The sequence below is a fragment of the Astatotilapia calliptera genome, chromosome 13, assembly GCF_964374335.1.
Source record: "Astatotilapia calliptera chromosome 13, fAstCal68.1, whole genome shotgun sequence".
Taxonomy (NCBI): domain Eukaryota; kingdom Metazoa; phylum Chordata; class Actinopteri; order Cichliformes; family Cichlidae; genus Astatotilapia; species Astatotilapia calliptera.
This window is the reverse complement of record NC_137434.1, coordinates 7,473,213-7,496,087: the sequence shown is the minus strand read 5'-3', so window position 1 is coordinate 7,496,087 and position 22,875 is coordinate 7,473,213. Positions and strand designations below refer to the sequence as shown.

The 22,875-nt window shown below is 40.5% G+C and overlaps 1 protein-coding gene across 5 annotated transcripts in view; it reads right to left on the bottom strand.

Annotated features, from left to right (window-relative positions):
- Positions 1-22,875, bottom strand: part of rmdn2 (regulator of microtubule dynamics 2) — a 43,027-nt gene that overhangs the window by 1,829 nt on the left and 18,323 nt on the right. For all 5 annotated transcript variants that reach the window (XM_026189721.2, XM_026189719.2, XM_026189717.2 and 2 more), the window contains exons 3-10: positions 20,889-21,063; positions 20,697-20,799; positions 18,523-18,583; positions 6,437-6,512; positions 5,814-5,891; positions 3,601-3,699; positions 1,435-1,488; positions 1,248-1,328 (exon numbers count right to left, since the gene is read on the bottom strand). In XM_026189721.2, coding sequence (XP_026045506.1) covers positions 1,248-1,328; positions 1,435-1,488; positions 3,601-3,699; positions 5,814-5,891; positions 6,437-6,512; positions 18,523-18,583; positions 20,697-20,799; positions 20,889-21,063 — 727 coding nt within the window. The remainder of the gene's footprint in view (positions 1-1,247; positions 1,329-1,434; positions 1,489-3,600; positions 3,700-5,813; positions 5,892-6,436; positions 6,513-18,522; positions 18,584-20,696; positions 20,800-20,888; positions 21,064-22,875) is intronic.

Below are 22,875 nucleotides of genomic sequence, written 5' to 3'. Positions count from 1 at the left end.
TGATAATGAATGAGTAACACCTTCAAACAGTTAAATATCTTGGTTTAATTTGCCTATTACAGCAGGCAATGATTAGGGATGGGTATCGAAAACCGGTTCTTGTTGAGAACCGGTTCCCACTGTTTCAATTCCTTGGAATTATTTGACATTTTCGCAAACGATTCTCTTATCGATTCCAGTCGACAACTTTTCTCCATGCCCCTGGTACACTGCTGAATGACGTCACCACGTTGCGGAGCGTCATTTACCTGGCAGGAAACACGGCGCCTAAGCGGCTCAAACGCTAAAAAGTTTGGTTATACTTTACGAGAACGGATGACAACAGGGCAACTTGCAATACTTGTAAGTAGATATTTCATTTAAGGGGGGAAATACTACGAATATGCAAAAGCATTTGCTCACAAAACACACGTGATAACCTTAAATGAATGTCATGTTTTTAATTCCACTCCGGACTCGTGAATCTCAACCCAGCAGCAGCGGTAACGTTTGCACGTCCTCTCCCGTTAATGCGGCAGGTAAATAATCAACTAACGGTGCATATTATGTTAGCGCGATCTGCCTTATTACCAAACTTGCCATTACTGTGCATTTAGGTGACCATGATGAGACAGACAGAGTCTGGCTGGCTCAGATGCTGGCAGTTGTCGCTGCAGTCTACCGGTAGCGTCTCCTTTCAGGCCAGGATAGACGAATGTCACCGAGCAGTGAGTAAGTTTGTGGTAAAAGGCTCGCACCCATTTGCCACAGCAGATGCCCCCGATTTTTGGTAAGTGAATGTGTTTAATTGTAGGCAGGACATTACTGGATATTCTTGTGTAATTGCTACAGAATAATTTATGTTATACTTTGTTATTGCTACAGAAGAATATTTATTTTACAATTACAATTTTTTCCCCGGGGACCATGTGACACCCCACTGAAGAGCCATAGGCTGGATCTCTTAAGGATCTCTTAAGATCTCACTGTTGGGTTTGTAAAGCCGTGCTAATCCTAAATTTCTACCTTGTTCAAAGAGAAGATATAAAACAAAGTTCTAAGCAAATCGACCTTAGTGTTCTCCTTTGTTTTAAAAAAGAATCGATAAGAGAATCGATAAAGAATCGAATCGTTAAACAGAATCGAAAATGGAATCGGAATCGTGAAAATCTTATCAATACCCATCCCTAGCTATGATGCGTTTTTGCTAGCTGGATTAGATGAGGCAAAAACAAACAGATCTGAATACAGACGGTCCTGAAGTGTACCTCTTTGGATTCAGCACTCATTGAACAAGCAGCTTGACACATCTTCTTAGCCTTTTCACACTGACCCAAGTCTTTGTAGCACTACCAAAGAAAAGACCCAGAACTGTCAAACGACTGTTTTGTCCTATTAGCATCTGTAAAACGGTTTATATTTCACAATCCAAGTACTGATATGTTTAGTACTAACCTTAGCCAGAAACACATAGTTGAGTTTAGAATAAGCTGGATGGAGCTCCTCGACCTGGTTAAAAACACAGACAAGAAAAGTTTCATAAGACTTAGTTAGACATAGTTTTCCAACGACCGCAAAAGACGCTAACATTTGTAGCATAGAAATAAAAAGCTAAGGTGCAAGTGCAAAAAAACAAAACAAAAGCGGTTAGAAGCAGCACCAAAAGGAATCCAATCCCCAAAGACACCACATGAGCCCATGTCCAATTTCAGAGAAGAAATAAAATACTTTTAAAACCGGTTACAACAGTTTTGACCTCTTAAGTCTTTTCCCCATTAGCTAACCAGAGCTAGTAATCAATGAGAAGTCCCAAGAACAAACGTTGACTTCGAATACCAACATGTCTACTGTGAAAGAAACAAACAACTAAACACATGCTGGAGTCATAAATAAGGCACCGCAATAAAAGTCCACAAAATAAACGTCCATCTTTTATATACAGTTTATAGATTAGGTCAAAAACATTCACATCACAGTCTGGACCTACACCAGAACTATTACTAGATTTTGACAGACCAGACTTTATCTTTCTATTTTAATCTGTGCCGCTTTTTCTTTGTTTTTTTTCTTATGGTAGGTAACGTATGTACACGTGTGATATTCAGCCAATCAAATCCTTTATTCAGCACATGAATACAGAAAATCCCACAAGACAGCCAGCTGTTGACTACATACAGACACTGACACAGATATAGTGATATACTGTTGAGCTACTTCAAAATATGTTGCATTGCATTAAAATGTATGCAATGCAACACAATGCAAGTTTGTTCAGTTGAGTTGAGGCGCTCCAACTCAGTACTTAGACAAAAGCAGACATATCAGCAAATTCCTCTGAACTGAGTGTCAAGCTAATCACACAGACAGAATCACTGTCTAAAAACGATAAAAGCCATGCTGTCACGACTTTCATTCACGTCTGTAATAACAGCTTCTGTTACTAACTGAAGCGTGTGCTTTTGGACTACACATGAATATTTTGGTTTCACAGAGCTTGCTTTCATTCTGAGAATTCGATCTTCACACAGAAGGAGTAACAAGTTTAGTCTGCAGCATTAAATATGTCAAGAACGGAGCCGCATCTCTACACTAAGCTCTAGCAAGGCTGGGGAGGTGTATAATGTTTTAGTTAAAGCTTCTCCAGGTCACTGGTGACATGTTGTAACTGTGACCACCTGAATCAAGCTTATGGTCTAGAAGACATGAAGATGAGGCATGCATAGGAATATTGGCCAAAAGCAAAAGTAATTTCCCCCACTACATAAACATTTCCAATGTAGGAACAGAGATTAAGCCTTTCTAAATACAGAGGGTTTGGGCTTTAAAAACAGGGAACAGATGCAACCTGCAGGCAAATTGCAACGTAGCACAAGATAAACAGGGGTGTGATTTAAGTGTTTCATAACTGAGGTCAGAACAAGTATTCAGTTAAAAAGTACAAAAACATAAACCACTGAATAAGAAATAAGTCTCACTTCTTGGTTTGAGGACATGGACTGAATATTACATATAACCATCATGCCTACTTTATGCACTTTAGTTCAATGTGCTTTCTTGGTAAACTTTAAACCTCAGACGGCTACGCCCATCGTTTGTGCTCAGAAATGATTGCTCTTATTTGTACAGTTCATCGTGCTTCACCCCACTCTCTGACTTTGCCTCAAACACTTTATTCAGATGTGGACAGCATATTGCTGTCCACATCTGTATAAATAAATAGAAATAAATAGAAATAAATAGAAATAAATATATATATATATATATATATATATATATATATATATATATATATATATATATATATATATCGAGAGAGAGAGAGAGAGAGAGAGAGAGGGGATGTGGAGGGTGAAGGTAACAGTGGTCCCCGTGGTAATCGGAGCACTAGGTGCGGTGACTCCCAAGCTAGGCGAGTGGCTCCAGCAGATCCCGGGAATAACATCGGAGATCTCTGTCCAGAAGAGCGCAGTCCTGGGAACAGCTAAGATACTGCGCAGGACCCTCAAGCTCCCAGGCCTCTGGTAGAGGTCCCGAGCTTGAAGGATAAACCGCCCGCAGGGGCGTGCTGGGTGTGTGTGTATAAAACATCGCAGAATAGCTTAAGAAACAAAACACCAGTACCTTAAGGAAATTCTTCAGTGCGTCTTCAACTGTGGCGCTTGGTGGTTCTCCAAACAGAGTTGAAGCAACTTTCCTCTCAATCCACGATAACTGAGACACCTGAAAACAAACATCACCAATCAGAAGAAAATTGGCCACCTTGGCTTAACATTAATGGATGAGAGGGGTAATGCTACAGTCAAAGGCATCAAGTCAGTGATGAAATAGTAACAAGTTGGAGGCAGTCTAATTTCAGTTTGCAGCTGAATTGGTTGAATTAATCTTTACATGTAATCTGTTTACGACATGACGATTAAATGTGATAGAATGGCAAATCTTTGCCACTATTCTAACAACTCATCTGCATAATGTCTCTTTGCAACAGGGGACTGAACTCTTGTTGCCAGCATGTTGTATTCTAGTTATATTTCTATGTAAAAGCAGGGTTTCTGTGGGCCGCTCTTATTTTGCAGCGATTGTGTCACTATTTGTGGATGAATTTCTGAAGTTCTGTTTTATACCTATCAGGTTCCGACTATACTCTGAATGTACAGTGATGGAAAAAGTATTTTCGCCTTTGTGATTTCTTATTTTCTTCCACATTTTCACACTTAAATGTTTCAGCTCGTCTATCTTTGTCTGATTCTAAAAATTTTATGTGAAAACCTTCGCAAGAAATGCAAAAAACTTCCATCCAGTTTTGACTCGTGTGACTGAGCCATAAAAAGCAGTGCATCACCGCCCCTTGTAGCTAATATTTAAAAGCCTATTTTCTGACAGTGAATGAAAATTAACTCATTCACTGCCAGCCATTGGCAGTGAATGAGTTAAACCCATTAACTCATTCACTGCAATTGACGGCTATAGACGTCAATGGCAGTGAATGAGTTAAAGAACTGTTGTGAATAACAAAGACAATTAAACTTTCACAAACTTTCACACATCCTCTGACTTTTGACATAAAAAACAAACAAAAATAAACCCCCCAAAGAATTAGGTGTAGGTACAAACTTCTAAAGAACACTTAGTAATGTACGTATATATGTATACATGTGAGCCAATATTTATAACTTTGATCCTATGTGGATCATAGAAATCTAGAATAAAGTCAAACTTGCGCACACAATTCTTAATTTTTAGAGTTATTAAAGACGAATGTTGTAAAATCTAGAGAAAGAACAGTTCTAAGAAATCATTAAAAGCCCAAAATGACCCTGACATTCATGCCAGTGATGATTGTATGTAAACGTATGACCACAGCTGTATTGCTGCCATCTCTTGAGCTGTTTAGGTAATGTTGATGTTCAGTATGTGACATCCAAAACACCCTGGATAATGTATAAAACAGCAGCATCTCAGACCAAAACAAATGGTCTCATTTGACTCTGATATACACAACATGTAATAGAAATGACATCTCTGAACAAATATGAAGAAATGTAACAGTTAAAACATAGATTAAAATAATCTGCACCCATTTACCAGCAGGACTGGTTACATATCATTTTTCAGAACTCTTACAGCCAACTTCCTGTTATTTTACTAGTGTTTCCATGACAACGGGCATCCCCGTCCACTTCTGCTCTGCTACTGACACCTTTTGCAGAAGAATGTCACCAGCCAGCAGCAGCTTCAGCCTCACACAGTCATCAGAGCTGTATCTAACTCCAGGTGTAGAATTGCTCTGGCAACATCAGGAAATTTCAAACAGAGATGCTGGCTGAATGTGAACAGTAGGTCATTGTTTAACATGAATGCCCCGTAGACAGCCCGTAAAATACAACCCCTGAAAATATCAGGTGTTATGAGCAGCTCATAAAACAACAGGAACCGTCAAAAGCAGAACGTCTGGAAATTTCGATCTAAACAACAGCAATTCATCATGTTACGTGCGTTTCTGAAAAGACTAGACAGTTACAGAAACAATCACGTGCTGCATCCCAAATGACTGCAGCTACCGAGCGAACACGAGCCAAACAGAAACAGGATGAAATTATCTCCCTGGTACAATCTGATTTAAAGCTAACAATGGATGGTGTTAACCTCCCATAGCGCTCTCTGTGAATATCGCAGAGGGAAAAACAAACCTTGAGGAAACCTAAACAGTGGAAATGAATGAGGGGAAACCGTGGGTGGGTTAGCATAGGGAGGTGGGAGGTCACGCAGACACGCTAGCCTTCATAAATGTACATCATATTGAGCAGAGATAGAGATGTGCTGTACTGGTCACATACAGCGTAGCACCAGCGGCCCAGGAGGTAGTAGGACAGCGGGTCCTGCGGCTTCAGCTCAATGGCTTTATCCAGATGATCCTGAGAAGAGAAGCAGACAGACAGAGAGAAGATTTTCACTGTTGATTCATAGCACAGCTGCACCGCCTTCTGTTCTGACCTGATCTGTCCTGCTTCACCAACCCACAAGTATTTCACAAACACCTCTCACACACGCGATCTAGTCGAGCTACCGCACACTCCTGGCTGTCACGCACCCTCCCTCGTTCTTTCCATTCTTCTTCTGTTTTTTTTTTTTTTTTTAAATATCTTCCCTCTCCAGGGCTCTATCTCTCGCTTTCACCTGTCAAAGAGTTTTGAGGGAAAACAGTGTTTGCTAGAGGCTGCTGACAGAAGATAAAATGCTACGTGCTGCTGTTCCACACTCTGATGCAACTTAATGACTGTAGGAGGGTCTTATTGGCTTAAACTGTGAAAATGACCATTCCTCTTTAGCCTAAGCACATGGAGAATGCAATGCCCAATATGCATAAATAGATGTAAAATGCATTGTTTGCATTATATTATTATTTGACCATTCCAAGAATTTGCAAGGTCAAAACTAGCTCTCCGTTCACATGCCTTACCTTAAAGACGTATCCGTTCTTTATCTTGTTTTGGATGGTGTCATATTCGGCCATAATTCCACACATGATGGCATACCTGTGGGGAGACACTGCTATTAGAGGTTCAGGCCATCATACTCTTAAACAAGCTATGTGAAGAAACACCCCAAATAACCCTAAACAAACAAATCGTACCAAACAGCAAATTAATATTTAATGTTTTCAAGCCTGTATGATATCATAAAGGGTTCAAGGAACTGAAGTTGCAGGAACCGTATTGGCAATTCTTCTAACCCTTCTGCTTATTTATTATTTGGCACCAAATTTGTTGTGTGCAATAAAAACCTTTGAGTTCTGGAAACATGAAAGTTCATGAAGTGCTTCCAGGTCATCCAACACTCAGACCCAAAAACTTGAGGTGGTGCTGAAATAAGTTTTACAATTACATTCTACCCTTATAAATATATAATTGGAATGAAAACAGCCAGATCCTAGGATCCAAACTGCATATTTTTATTAATTATATTCTGTATTTGTTTTTATTGCGTAAACCATCCATGCAACTGGGACATTTGTCACACCACTGTGCTATAACACTGCAACTTGAGCCTTGGCTCTCTGTGCTTGGTGCTTCTTCAGGCATAGTACAAGTTTCTAAACAACAGAGGGGCCATGACTAAATTCAGGTGTAAAATGTAGTTATTGTTGTAAAGGTTGTGTGGTTTATTTGCAGCAAAACTCAGTTTCTATCTATATTTTTTACCAGATTGAAAGGAAACTAGCCTTAAAAGGAAAACCTAACCTCTAACATCTTTAGCTTTTCACACAATTTGGATTTTAAGCAAAACAACGGCAGCATCAGGCATTCTCGGTTCCCCGGTTCTGACAAAACAGAAGTTAAACAATGATATTTTGCAGGGGGCGGTGAGAAGCACAGAGATGGTCAGCAGCACCTCACAGTCACACCACCTTTTCTTTGGGTCACTAACAACCAAAGGGCCTCCAAAAAACCCACCATACTCAGTGGTCTGTGGAAAGACTCCTCATTAGACAGCACCAGCAAAGATAAGCTGCTCCACCTTATTCCCCCGCTCTCTAATTAATACGCTGGCCTTGGACCAGTGGGCAGGTGGAAGCGAAACAAAGGGCGATTTCAGCTCTGGGATCTGTAAGTCAGCATGACGCCGAGGGTTCGGAGAGGAGAGGAGTGAGCTGATCAAAGCCTTTTCACTGCACGGCTGCTTTAATCCTGCTGGTACTCTGTCAAACACCACCGAGCAACATAAACACCTTGTTATATGAAGGATCAGTGTGTGCAAAGGTCATCTGACAGCGTCGCCTGACACGGTGGCGGTGATGGGAGATGGAATCTACAACTGTACGTGTGTACTACAGTGTCTGGTATGTGTGAGTAGATTTTTTTAGCGCAGTATAATGAAATGATGGGGGCTATGAAGTAAACTGCAGAGTATACTACACGATTAGCAGGTAATTACTAAATTAAGATCATGACGGCAGAAAGATTAATCTTATGAGCAAAGGAGGAGATTTCATTCAGCTGAGAATGTTCCAACTAGAGCTGGGCGATATGAGATTTTTTCATATCACGATATGTTTTTTTCATTTCAGCCGATAACGATATCTATCACGATATAAGCCAAATAACTATATTTGTAAGATTTAAATGTGCCGTTGCTCACAAGTAAAATGTGAAAGAATCAGCAGCTTGTTTTTATTTAAATATTTATTTCCCATAATAAGTTCAACAGGGTAGATGTACTTAAGGAACATGAGTTTTTCAGATAAATAAAGACAAATATTGCAAACTACACAAAAGGCAGCCGCTAAAGCGTTTAAGTTTCAAAATAGAACAAACGAAACAGACTAAATTGTCAATTCCACTTAGAAACAAAATATTAATTCTAAAAATAAATCTTAGTTTGTTTTACAGAAGAACAGACAAAACTGACTAACTTTTGTCAATATCAAATAAACTGAGAACTAAAAGGAAATTCTCAATCTCTCCTTGTCGTATAGCTTAGCTTTTCAAACAGTTTTAACAGTTACTTTAGTCTGACAAAAGCCGAATGACGAATTAGCGCTTCCAGTCAGAGACTGAGGCTACGTCCACACGTACACGGGTATTTTTGAAAACGGAGATTTTCCGTTTTCGTTTTAAAAAATAATCCCGTCCACACATAAAGGCAGAAATGAAGGAAAACGCTGCTATGAACATGCCAAAGCAGCAGGTGGCGCTAGATTCCTAACTGTGCAGAAATGTTGGCCAATCAGAAGTCTAGAAGCCTCGGTGGGAAAAAGTAAACAAAGCTGGGGCATAGAAGCAGAACCGAGTCGTATGTGTGGAGGGACAGTAACTGTGTGTATATGTAAGCATTTAAACACTGCAGAGAGTAGAATTAACAGTAACAGTATTGTAGAAATTCATTTCACCGAAACAATAACGTGGCGCACAGTGTGACGCATGCACCAGTTTATTGTATTTCCAGACTTGCTTTCGGCACAATTTACAGTGCACGCTACTCTGTTTTTTGTCAGACTTGAAATAGCCGAAATACCTTCACACTACGGAACTTCTATGGCTCTTCCGTTTGACAATCTCTCCGGCATTGGAACCATCATCTGTTTTCTCTTCGGTCACGCTCGGTTGATTTTTCTAGTCGGCGCACTCATTTCCTCCATTACGCACTGGCTCCATTACCCGCTGGCTGCTTCCCAAACAAACACACGTGCGGCTTGGCACTTGTGCTGTACGTAACAAGTCACGCGACGTGACGCTGCGGCTGTGATTGGTTCGGCTCTGCGCTACTTAATTTGGATTGGCTGACCTTTTTTTTTTTTTTTTTTTTTTGAGGACAAGAGCGGCGAGGTCTATCGCGATAGCTTAATTTCTCTATCGAGTAAAAGTTATATCGCGATACATATCGTTATCGTTCTATCGCCCAGCTCTAGTTCCAACTATTATCTGATCGGTATCTGATGAAAATAAATTCACAATCATTTTGGTTATGGTTGGATGAAACATCATAAAACATGAATCTTCAAACGAACTACTCACACTTACTGGAAAATTGTCAGAGATGAGACACGCGTTAATCACATCACTTTTAAATGCTTTAAATTGGCCAAACACGGGCAGATGTAACTTTAAACAAAAAAGACGTGTTTATTTTTCTTAAGTGGAGCAGGGTGTGCCCATGCGCCCACTGGTTGGCGCTTGATGAGTGGAGCGCTCTACAACATCAGAGGAGCAGAGATGCTATCTGTCTGCAGTTGTGCTGCCTGGCTTCCAATGAAAACACACAGCTGGATGTAAATGCTTTGAGCAAATCTTTGACTGGCAACTAAATATCTGCAGATAGGAAACCAAGCCACGACACAGTTGGTTTGCACGTGACCGTTTCACTTAAAAAAAAAAAAAAAGTAAATTAGTAGTTAAAAGCTGCTCACAGTATTTAATGGTTCACTGTTAGCAAAGAGTTAAAGCAAAAGTTTTTCGTTGGACATTGCTGCTTTTATAGTCACTTCCAGTCCGCTCTTTATAACTGACCATTTTTTTCTCCCTTGCTTCTTAAGATGCTCAACGGTGACCTATGAATCGTTCAGGCACAAAAAAAAAAAGGAATAACCCAGTGTTGAGTCTACAGATAACAGACAACTTAGCAAAGAACAATTTTAAATTGCATCTTTATGCACTTTGTTTCTACCATCCTGTTGCAAAAACACTTAATTTGTTCCATTTTCTTTAGCTGATCATCTATAAAAATGCCACAGAGTTTGACAGGCTTAGGATATTTATTTTAGACCATTAAGATGATTCTCAAAGGGGTATTACCTGAAAACTAAACAGTAACTCAAAGCCATGTCCTTAAGAACTGGGAGACACTGACACAGGGCCTGAGAGAGCCATCTGGCCCTTCATTTTATCCATCTACTGTTGACTGAAGCCGTATCAATAAAGGTCTCACAGGAGAAGCAGCGTTCAAAGAGTGATTCTTAAGGAAAGGAAACACGGAGCAAAGGTTGAACGACGGTTAATCAAACAATAACTTGTCTTAAAATCAGTTGCAACATGTTTTATGGAGTGATGAATCCAAATATGAAGTTTTTGGTTCAAATTGTAACCAGAATAGATTGAGATGGTCAGCTCGAAAACATAGTGGAGGCTCTGGCATGGACTACATTATTGACAAATTTTCATCCACAATGCACAATGATTGCTTAATTTTCCACATGACAATGATCCCAAACAGAACAAAAAGGCAACCAACAAGACAGAGCTTTGAATGTCCTGTAAGAAATATGGAGTACTATTCCTGAAAACTACTTGAAGTACTGAAAAATAAAGGTGTGTGTGCTATGTGTGTAGATTGTTCCTGTATAAAATGTCTCAAATCTCTTGAATGGATTAAATAAATTCAACAATTTGATATGTTTTGTAACTTTATAAATAGAATGTCATTGCTTCAGCGTGTCAACATGAGGATTAGCCGTTTTGGTGTTTGTTACCCAATCTCTGTAAATTAAATTCTGCTGTGATTAAACTATAAAGCAATGTTTTGACATTGTGGCAGCAATTTTTGAAATACTTTTAGACAATAATAATTAACCATGAAAATCTATCTACAAATACGTACATCAAAAAGTCCAATGGGCTCTAATGACATACATGCATTATGTACGTGTTGCAATATGCTGATGTGATTAAATGCAATAAATCTAGACAGTAACAACACGAGGAGACCAAATACAACCAAAGAAGAGCAACTAAGATCAATTATTTCCCAGGTGACAGCTGTGGGAAAGATTGCCCAACATTCAGCTTACTGCAAAGACATATTTAAGCCTCCCACTCAATGATTAACACCAACATTCAGCATGAAGCAATTCAAACAGTGTTTACTAACACATGTTCCCCAAGAAAAGATTTGGTAGAGTAGCTAATTATTGGACCATTATTGGACCAGCAGCTGGACTGTGGGAAGTAAGCAGATGTCTGTCTGGGTTAGAATCTGCAAACACCATACAGGAGATCAAGTGTGGCATTTTGGGGTTTATTGTCACTCTGTGAAAACAGGATTGAAATGCACCAGATCCTCAGTGGAGTGTGGGCAGAGGGTAAGTGGAGGGAGTGTATGAGGAAATTAGATGCGAAGGTGTACAAAGGTGCGTTTGCCCTTAGGGTCTACCTGCTGTTGTTTATCCTTTCATTTTTACTGATAGTTGAAATTCTATCTCATATTTGAGTCTCTAAGGCAAGAAAAGAAAAAGGAATCAGGAAAGAGTACAATAACAGGAGGACAGAGCTCTTAATTGTGCAAGGTCAGCCTACGTTGTTAACAGACTCAATATCACCAACTATACTTGGCAAAAAGCCCCAAGTCTCAGCTGCATGGAAGAAGCAGCAGATTGACTTTCACATCCAAACACACAGAGCTCATTGAACTTTACACCATCAGGCACCTGTTCAGACTAAAAGCCGTACAGAAACAGGAGGAGAAACTTGAGGAATTTCGGCTAACCTGTGTGAGAGTATGCGAGTTTGCTCAAGACAAAATTAGTTGATTTTGTTTTTCTATGCGTGGGAGACGAAATTCATGGCACGATAAGTGTTCCAACGGTGTACAAAGAGGTGTGAAGTTTAAGCAGACACAGGCTTTCCAAGGCTGCTGGGAACACAGCACAGTGCTGCCACCAATTATGAGGCACGTGTTTAAAATTAGGGTTGTCATTGCAAAGTTCAAAGTTACTCCATCCTCCTGTCCTCCTCTGTCTCCCTGCTTAATCCGTGGGTCTTTGTATCATCAGTGAGGCTCTAAAGTCGGGGATTTACTTTGGATCAATGAAAATGCACCTATATACAAAGCCAGAGATACAAGAATGCCATCACGCCTCCCGTCAGTCAGATTACACAAACCGGCCTCCACGCTCAATGTCCCCAAAGCCCCACACGTATGCGTATGCATTCATCTAATGTCATACACGTGGTCAATACATTAGCCCTGTAAATAGACACAATAGCTATAGACTGAGTGCTTTTGAAAACTGAAACCTGGGAGAGGAGAAATTGAAGTATTAAGAGTTGACATGGACATAAAATTTATTTTAGTGCGGAGTACACTGGTAGTATGCAGGGGTAGAGGTGCTCTTTGAATAAGTTAAGTGCCTCTACACACATCCAACTTCAAAAGAGTCCTTATTCACCTTCTACTCAAAAAGACTGCATGACATAATGGGAAAGTATGTGTAATCTCTCCTAAGGTGACCACTGTTACCTCATCACTTAAAGCCTTAAACAACCATAAAACCCCAGAGAGGATGTGTTTTGTTCTTGTATGAGGTCCTACTGTCTCCAAACTTTGGTTAGTTATTATTTTTTAACAATAGTTTTAAATAAGGAAGTCATTTTTTTTGTTTTTAGTATAATCCTTGTTTTTGATGGAGGTGTAATGATGACGTCAACATCAACGTTATCAAACGTAGACACATAAAAAGAGGTTTCTTGATTTCTTTTTTTAAAACGGAATGTTGTTTCTTAATTTTTTAACAATATTATTCAATTCATTCCAATTTTATTTATATTGTGCCAAATCACAACAACAGTTGCCTCAAGGTGCTTTTAGAGTATAGCTACTATAGTAAGGTCATAACTTTAGCATTAACTTTATTCTACATAACCACATGTAAACATACACACAATGAAGACCCTTTGATCTATAACTTGTTACCGACATATTCCTAACTACATTTGCTTATATACCAATATTTGCTAGCAATTTGCGAGCAACAGATATGGTTGATACACTGGTCATTCGTCATTTCATTACTGTCAGTCTCACTGCTTTAAAAAAAATGAAAACAAAACAGAAACACAAAACAGTGCTTCACTGAAACTGTGAACCAAGCTGAAACAGAAAACTAAGAGTTCAGTAAAGTTTTTCTACTATTTCTGCAGAATGTGTCATCTCTCTTAACTAGGGATGGGTACCGCTGTCCGGTTCTGACATAAACGGTAGTAACCAGACCGAAAAGCAGCGCACATTTCGGTGCTTTTTTCCCCTGAGCTGTGATACACTTCTAGCCAATAATTTTACGTTTCCGAGGATAGTAGGCGGGTCCAGGTACGTACGTTCTGTTAGAGCAGAGCTACAGATTAAAAATGCCCAAGGCGAAGCGGTCAAAAGTCTGGCTGTACTTCACAGCAAAATATGCAAACTCAGCAGCCTGCAACAAGTGCTTTAAGCTGATACTGTGATACTGTCAAAGGAGGTAACACCTCAAATCCGATGAAACACCTGGCGCCGCATAGCGTTTTTTTTTAAAAGCCCAGAAATGCGCCGTATGATAGCTTGCTGCGAGACCTCACACCGAGCACATCTACTGTGCGTAGGTTGCCTGTTATCGGACCCGGAGTTAGCAATATCCCCCAAAAACACGAAGAGGAGAGTCCTGGCCCCTAGCCCTGTCAGTGTAGCAGAAATGATGACGGATGATGATGGCAGCAGCCGTTCTTCTCTGCATGAGTAGCTTAATGTTGTTCGCGTGTAATTTACGTTTAGTAGGCTAACCACGTTATTACATTAATGCATGTAAGGTGAACTAGCAAACACCATCATAGCTACATGCGGCTGTCTTCTTGTTTGATGGCAGATACTCCCTTCACCCTGGCCAAAAAGGCTAAAATGACCAAAGAAAAAGTGGAAAACAGTTAAACATGAGAGGTTTTTGGACAAAGTTTGTGTTTTTTCCCATTGATTAAGCACTGCTTCCAGCCAAGAGTGATACCATATATGCCCCATAGCTGCAGAAAAGGCTAACATTGTTATCTTTTTACAAAAAACCATCTGAACATGAGAGGTTTTTGGACCAATTTTGTGTTCTCCAGTCTTTAAGCACCGGTTTGAGCACCGGCACCGTTTCAAAAGTACCGATTTGGCACCGGTATCGGATAAAACCTAAACGATACCCATCCCTACTCTTAACTCTTGGCACAATCAGTCAACGCATCATTAAAAGGCAGACCAAGCTTCCAGGTTGGATTTACTTGTCATGCCGTTTGTACCAGGTAACAAAAATCGGGAGTTTCCCTAGAAGAAGAAGAAATACTGAAGCATGCCAGCAGGTGTGACATTATTTAAGGTGGGTGACACTGACAACAGTAAGGATTTGCTTACCTCATTAATTGAAACTTTAAACATAACACAGCAAATTGTAATTTTTTTGCGTTAGATCTATTTTGATCTGGTATCATTCAGAGTATACAGTATTGGCTGGGCGTAATGAATGAAGTAACATAACGGGTGGGGTTCTATAAGGAGTAGTTCTGACTATGGCAGTCCAAACATTTCAAAAGCTTGACCAAAAAAGACAACACCCATCTATTGAAGATGAGACAACCAGAAGATACTGCTTATTGTCCACGTGTTAGCTGTGTAATGGATTCAGTATGTGTCCAAGTCTTGGTCATGATGGAGACAAGTGCTGAAAAGTAAAAGGCTTGGAAGATTTTTTTTTGGCAAAAAATATTCAGTTATGTTTTTAAATAGTTTGAATTTGAATATACAAATATTTAACTTGAGCATCTTGACATTTTCACTAAATTCACACAAGAATCCAATAGAAATTTGCAGCAACATTTACTTTGCATTTATGTTGGAGAATCTTGTCATAAGAAATTGTTTTTCTCCAAGTGACAGTGGATATTTTCTAAGGCTTTGATGCAAGTGAGAAAGGCTACTTTAGTGTCCATTAAACCTTGATCACGTTTCTCAAAATAATGTCCTTTAATGACCTTGTAGTACCATATCACCCCATTAGAGCACTTCGCTCTCGCACTGCAGGCCTACTTGTTGTTCCCAGAGTATTTAAAAGTAGAATGGGAGGGAGAGCTTTCAGTTTTCAGGCACCTCTTCTGTGGAAACAGCTTCCAGTTTGGATTCGGGAGACAGACACTATCTCTACTTTTAAGATTAAGCTTCAAACTTTCCTTTCTGCTAAAGCATATAGTTAGGGCTGGACCAGGTGACCCTGAATCTTCCCTTAGTTATGCTGCAATAAGCGTAGGCTGCTGGGGGATTCCCATGATGCATTGAGTTTTTCCTTTCCAGTCACCTTTCTCACTCACTATGTGTTAATAGACCTCTCTGCACTGAATCATACTTGTTATTAATCTCTGTCTCTCTTCCACAGCATGTCTTTATCCTGTCTTCCTTCTCTCACCCCAACCGGTCGCAGCAGGTGGCCCCGCCCCTCCCTGAGCCTGGTTCTGCCGGAGGTTTCTTCCTGTTAAAAGGGAGTTTTTCCTTCCCACTGTTGCCAAAGTGCTTGACAATAGGGGGTCATACCATTGTTGGGTTTTTCACTGTATGTATTATTGTAGGATCTACTGTACAATATAAAGCACCTTGAGGTGACTGTTGTTGTGATTTGGCGCTGTATAAATAAAGTTGAATTGGAATTGAATTATATCATGAGCAGTAAAAGATACAGTAAAGGTAACAAAATTGTTTATGTTGTCCGTTTTTGAATTATCTTCAAGTTCCCTACAATAAATGTTATGTAGTAAAGAATACTAGGGATTCAAAACATTTTCTTCCATGATCCAAACTTAATTTCCTGATGGAGAAATCATGTCATTTAGAACTGCTGTCAAGGGGAAAGGCAAAGTCCTTCGAAGTAAACTAGACAGTTGACTAGTTATTCATTTCAGTGAGCCACTGGCTCGATGTTTCGGTTAGACTTTTGAATCATTTTACCACTTAGAGTAGACCAAGCAATTTGTCCCTTTCTAATCATGATGCCCTATTACACTACCTGGAATACTGTTGGCTGCAATAGACACACCCCACCGTGAAGCATATTTGGCCTAGAAAAGCCAGGGTAGGTGTAGAGACATACTTTATGTGATATGCCATGCAAACTGCAGATACAACAAAGCAGGTTTGTTTAGACAGTCCCCCTCACCCAACTTGCTCGACTGTCACTCATAGATGCAAGGGTGACAGGAGTTTACTGGCAGCCATTTATAAATCCACTGCAATTTCAATAACGATTTGGGCTTTCAATTTTCAGTTGTGCCTACACCGTTTATCACTTTTACATCTTTGACTTCCAGGTAAATCGCAATCAATCAATTTAAACACCTTAAATGAGGTCACACGGCAGAAAAAAGGTCCAAAAAGACATTCTTTCACTGGTATGTAAAGTCTATAAGTAGTTTCAGTGGCTGAGCAGAAACTGACTGGCAGCCTGTTTAATCAACATCTGTGAAACTGTGACAAGCTGAACAGCATTCAGGAAAACAGGTGACAAGTTTTCTCACGGCATCAGTACACTAAGTAAACAGTTACCTCAGACATAAACTTCCTTGCAACACTGCCTGGCACCGTCCCCACTCCCTGCCTCCTCCCTTCCCAAAGTGCAGCTTTACCTACTTTGCTCTGTCCGTTCAACTTAGATGCTGTTTATGCTCGGTTTAAGAATCTTACAAATTCCATCAGTGGATACAGGATTAAGAATTAAGGTTTTTTCTTTTTTCAAAGCCGTTCCTCTTAATTAGCTAAACAAACACAGCCTTATTTTTCACCTGCTGTCTCGAGTGCTGCGGTATGTGCATGAGCTAATGCTAATTATTCCCTAACGAACAGAACAAATAGGACTTCTGGTGCAAGCGGGCCGTTTTCTGTGAGAGAACTTTGTGTGCCTATACATAAAGTAACCACATAATCTCAATTACACTGGACACTCATTTATGAAATGCAAGTACCAGTAAACACTTTAAATTGGAAACGTTTTTTTAGAATGGCCTCCATTAAGGACAAGTTTAAAAAAAAAATAAAAAAGCTAGATAAATGTGCTCGCATTTTATTGGAGCTGTGCGCGCGTGTGTTCTGAAGAAAACATAACTGTATCTAGTGCAATTTTCATCTCTCCGTTTCAGCCACAGATTCCATCAGTCAAGTTTTGACATGAGCAGTGTTTCAGATGGAGGAATGCATTGGGGCCTGCACAAATACAAACGGGATGCACGCCATCAGGCCCACTATGCAGAGCTAATTAAAAGCAAGGGGATTTTTGCTTGAGTCACAGACTGACTGGGGTGGTGTACAAGTGGAGAGGAGGTATTCCTGATATCCTTTCCTTTAATTTGTCCGGGGATAATCTGTGACTGCCACTTACACTAAGGACCACAGAGGACAAATAATAGTCATTTTGTCTGTTAGCGTCAGATTCAACAAAGGTATCATTAAATTATGCTGATGTTTTGTGACAAGAACATGTAAAATGAAAATAAATGCCTTGGAGCGACCTGTTCAGCAGCACATCCCTAAGCGCTGAATACGTACGGCTACAAACAATGCATGTACAACTTGCACTGCTGTGAAGCAACTAACAACCTGCAGAAAAAGTTAACTGTTGCAACTTCTGCAGACACGAGTTACTCCACTATAACCGTCAGTCGAACTGAGCCAAGCTTGTGCTTACATTCCTAAATTGGATGAGATGCTATCAGGTGGATGAGGGGCTGATCCGAAGGAAGGAGATGTTTGAGATGTAAGCTACTACTATCTGACAAGCATACATGCTTTCAAAGGATGCGGCAGTGCTCTGCTGAAGGACACCATTTCACTCGTATTTTACATATTGCAGGGCTTTCTGGTTGGGTGTAAAGCATAAACCAACAAATTCATATTTAAATTGCTTTTTTCATTTACCCGTGTGAGTTTTCTCTTTTCTTGTTCAAGCTACATTTAGTAGGCTACCCAAAGGAAATGCCTGAGTCAGACGTTCATCTATTCAAACACAGAGGAACAGGCGCTCCAGGGTAACAAGTCACTCAACCCTACTGACACCTCTGATCTGGGGAAAGTACCTGCATTTGTGCTTTCATTTGGTCTCATAGCATTTAACTTAAAATTAGCTGGATTAGAAATCTGCATAACATTGATTCTCACATAATGGGACTTCTCTCATATTCAGGCTAAGCCTCATCTCAGACATCTTTCATTGCGAAAATCAGAAAGAGTTTATTGAACAGAAGAAAGTTGCATTTAAATGATAACAAGCATAAGGAAACGGCTCAGACCTACCACTGATGACTTTCAGCACATGTAGGATTTAAGCTCACTGCTTCCTCGCCAACTTTCTTCCCTGAGAGGAAAGAGAAAAAGACAGATAAACGGATAACGATCCTCTGCTGAAACATAAATCTGACACACACTCTGCAACCTGGACATTCTTGTTCTACGGGACGAAAGAACAGAGACTGGATTAGTACAATCAAGGGGTGTGTTGACTAAGAAAGCACAACAGGACACACATAAATCAAGAAGCATCAATGGGCACTGGATTAAAGCAATAAAACAGAAGTTACATCAAATGCAATCCAGGAAGACAGCTCAGTTTTTAATCCTTCATCACTTAGTGGAATGCGTTTCATTTTGTCTGCTCTATTAATATCTAAAAGAATGTTAAACATGATTCTTTGCTACTTTAAAATTTCAAGGCTTTGACACGTTCAAATGCTTTGAGACAGGTGCCTTAGCAGGAAGCACCTGGCTGGCTCTGCTTAGAGGTACAATGATGAGAAAGGATTACAGAGAAACAGGTCAGTCCAGTATGAAAACGAAAACAAACAAACAAAAAAAACAAAAAAACAAAACAGCCTCTGTTTGGAAAAATAAAACCCACTGTGGTCAAATGTAAACGATTAAGAATAAAGCAAATTAGGTCAAAGAACAAAGTGTTTGTTATCATTAAGTTAATATGAAAGTATCCTCTTTTTTGAGCGTATTACCTATGTACACAGGACAAAGATGGCAACATAAAAGGACAATTTTCTGAAGTTAACTTCAGACACAAGTATTGTAAATGCTCCTAGGGTCACCTAATCCTTTTAACACTTAAAGTAGCTCATAGGAGACATTTTGTTGTTACATTTTTTTAATTTATAGATAAAAATACACAAATGTCAGTTTTCATCTGGAACAGTCCAATCGTCAATTGAAAAACTGTCTTTGTTTCATTTAAGTGTACAGTACCATTAGCTCCACTGAGCCTACACTCACCTGCCACCTCATGGATTACACCTTGCTAGTATTGCTGCTTTGTGGCACAGATTCAACAAGATGCTAGAAACATTCCTCACAGGAATCCAGGAAATCCCACAGCCACTCTAATGGACTGAGCTCTGGTTACAGTGGAGGGTATTTTGAAGTCAGTGAACTCTGCCACGTTAGAGAAACCACTAACATCACTGAGATGACACGTTATCCTGCTGAAAGCAGCCATCAGAAGATGCACTTTGGTCATGACGGGATGGACACGGCCAATAACAACACTCAGATAGGTTGTTGCATCACACCACCGCCAACTGCCTGAACCTTTGATACAAGGCAGGATGGATCCAAGATTTTAATGCTGCTGACACCAAATTCTGACACAGCCAATCATTTTGTCAATCTTCTACTGTGTAGTTCTGGTGAGCCTCTGTGAACTGTAGCCTGACCATTCTCTGTTTTCAGACCTAAAGATGGCTGTGTGGAACAATCCCAGTAGATCAGCAGTTTCTGAAATACTCCGACCAGCCTGTGCTACAACGACTACACCACATTCAAAATCACCTTCAGTACTCATTCTGATGCTGAGTTTAAACTTCAGCAGGTTGTCTTGATCATGTCTACATTACTAAATGCACTAAGTTACTGATTACATGATTAGATATCCAGGTTAATGGGCATCTGTACAGATGTACCTAAAAGCAGCCATTGAGTTTATTAGAATTAGAACCTAGACTTGTTGAAATTAAAAAGATGAGGTACTAGACACCAATGTTTGGGGGTTTACGTTGAACAGAAATTAGAGTAAATGACTAGAATATAACACTATACAAGGATCTTTGCACTGGTCATTGCAGAAGTTGTGACTCAGTGCTGTTTAAAGAACTGAATTTTTCTAGAAGTGTTGTGTAATTAACTTAAGCAATATGCTTAACTGAAGATACTGAAGATACATGAACGTGTTGCATCCAAGCTAGTATGACAGATAAATACCAATCCAGGGCTATGTTTGGTCCAAGCTTGCCAAGCACTCCTGCCAATTCCCTGACATTGCTTAAAACCACATTTGGATTTGGGTATTCCAGATGAGACACTGACTTTTGAGGGTTGGCCAGTGTAACAGTCGGATTTATTATAAGATAACATCTCATATCCAGCGTAGAATGCTAGTCAAACGAGACATGAAACAAGTTTTAGTAAATTACCAGTCTCTGCGTAGGTCTTCTTCTCCTCCAGAGTCAAGCTGATGTCATGGACGTCACAGTAAGCTCGGGTTAGCCGCCAAAGAAATGTCGAATTTTGTCCAAACTAGAGAAGTACATGAAAGTACACAACTCCATCACACTGTTTTGTATTTATTATGGAGACAAACACGAATTAATGAAATGTATATGCACCTCTTCTCTTTGTTCCAAAAGGATATTAAGACTTTCCCGTTTGTCAGACTCACAGCCCTGATGCAAACGGTCAATCTGCTCAATGAGGAGAGACAACTTGTCCACAGGATGCTCTTGATCCCTCTCTTCTGCATCACTTAGCTCATCCTCTGAGTCTGTGAGCGCAGTCATGTACCTGTAAGTACAAACAAATGGCAAAAGAATGAGGTGCAGCTTCATTTTGCTGTCAGCATGTGCAATTAAACGTTACTGATGTGGATTAGAAAGCTGTGCTGAACGCGTACATGCAGACCACACCGTCTCCATCCTGCTATCAGCAAAGTGCATACGCTAAACTCAAGAAGAATTAATAAACCGCCCTACATGTGAGGTGAACTCACCCCAGCTGAGGAGCTTTTCAGATCAATCAAAATCCTGTCATCATGAGAATTTTTACAAGCCACTCTGTGCCACATACTGATTATAAAGAAGCCCTATTCACTGCCTGTTTATGCACAAAAAAAAGGCACCAGGTTTGTTTATATAAGTTGGTCTGTTAATTGTTTAAAAATACTAGCTCTTAAGGAATTCCTAAAGTCTAACTTTAGTTACCTGAAGGCTTTTTCACAAACACAAGGAGACTTGTTTAGCACTGTGAGGCACGCAATGCCTGTGTTAGAAGTTTTATGGTGCCCTTTCAATGGCTGCACACGCACACTGACTCCCTAAGCTAACACTTAAATAGCAATGGCAGAAAAAAAATACCCATATTAAAAAGGCAGGTGAAAATAAAAGACAGACAAAGGTAAAAAATATGAAAGGCTTCTATTAAGTGTTGGCAGTGGCTGCATATGCGTCATTGGTGGTTAAGAGAATGTTTTGGGCTGTGAGCCATGGTTCTGAAGGGATGTGTCGGAGCGGGCCTCAGACATAAACCCTGTGGACCCAACAGGTGCCTTGTGCTGCAGGGCTGCTTGCCAGTTCCACCCCATAACGCACGCGCGCGCACACACACACGCACACACGCACACGCGCACACACACACGCGCACACACACGCGCACACGCACACACACACACACACACACACACACACACACACACACACACACACACACACACACACACACACCTGGGTGCAGTGATTACAGGAGTAATATGAGGGCATTTGAACTGCAGAGATTTCCCTTAGCCAAGAAAGCAACTGTTGATGATGAAGTGCCACTACAGTAAAAGTCAAGTGCACAAATCGACTTATACACTGAAATAATGGGAGTTTTTCCCACTTTTCAATCAATTTTACTTCAATGAAAATGCTTTTTAACCCCTATCAATATTTTTATACAAACAGTTAAGTGCATGATAGTTTACACTGTAGGAAAGGTGACCAGCTACCGAGAAATATTATATTCCCAGGGATCCCAGAGGCTATGTTGTCGGGGGGCTTTTTCCCCGTGGTAGGCTCTCCCATGGCAAATTGCTCCTGGGTGAGGGACCAGACAAAGAGTGATTCAAAAACCCCAATGAGTGAAAGATCTAGAGAATATCTCACCCTAGCCCGGGATAGGGTTACTGGGGCCCTGCCCTCGGGACAGGTGGGGAAGGTGCCCAAGGGCGAGTGCCTGGGGATGGGCCTTAGTCTAAGACACACCAGGCAGGCACATCCCAAATGAGGGACATGGGCCCACCCTGCAGTAGGCCCGCCACCCGCAGGAGGTGCTGTAGGAGTCTGGTGCAGTGTGTGCTGGGCGGGGGCCAGGGGTGCAAACCCTGGTGGACTGATCCCCAGCTCGAACCCGAGCAGGGTTCTGTTTCTGGACTTCTGTGCAAACCAAAGTTTGTCCACAACGAACACGATTTTGAAATAAGGACACCCAAGGCCACAGGTCGATGACAGATTTTGTAATCGTATCATCAGATCTAAGGCCGTATGTTCTGGACACTTGGGTGAAGACAGGTGCCTAAATGTATAGTGAGGGTTACCTTCAACTCTTACCACCATTGACAGC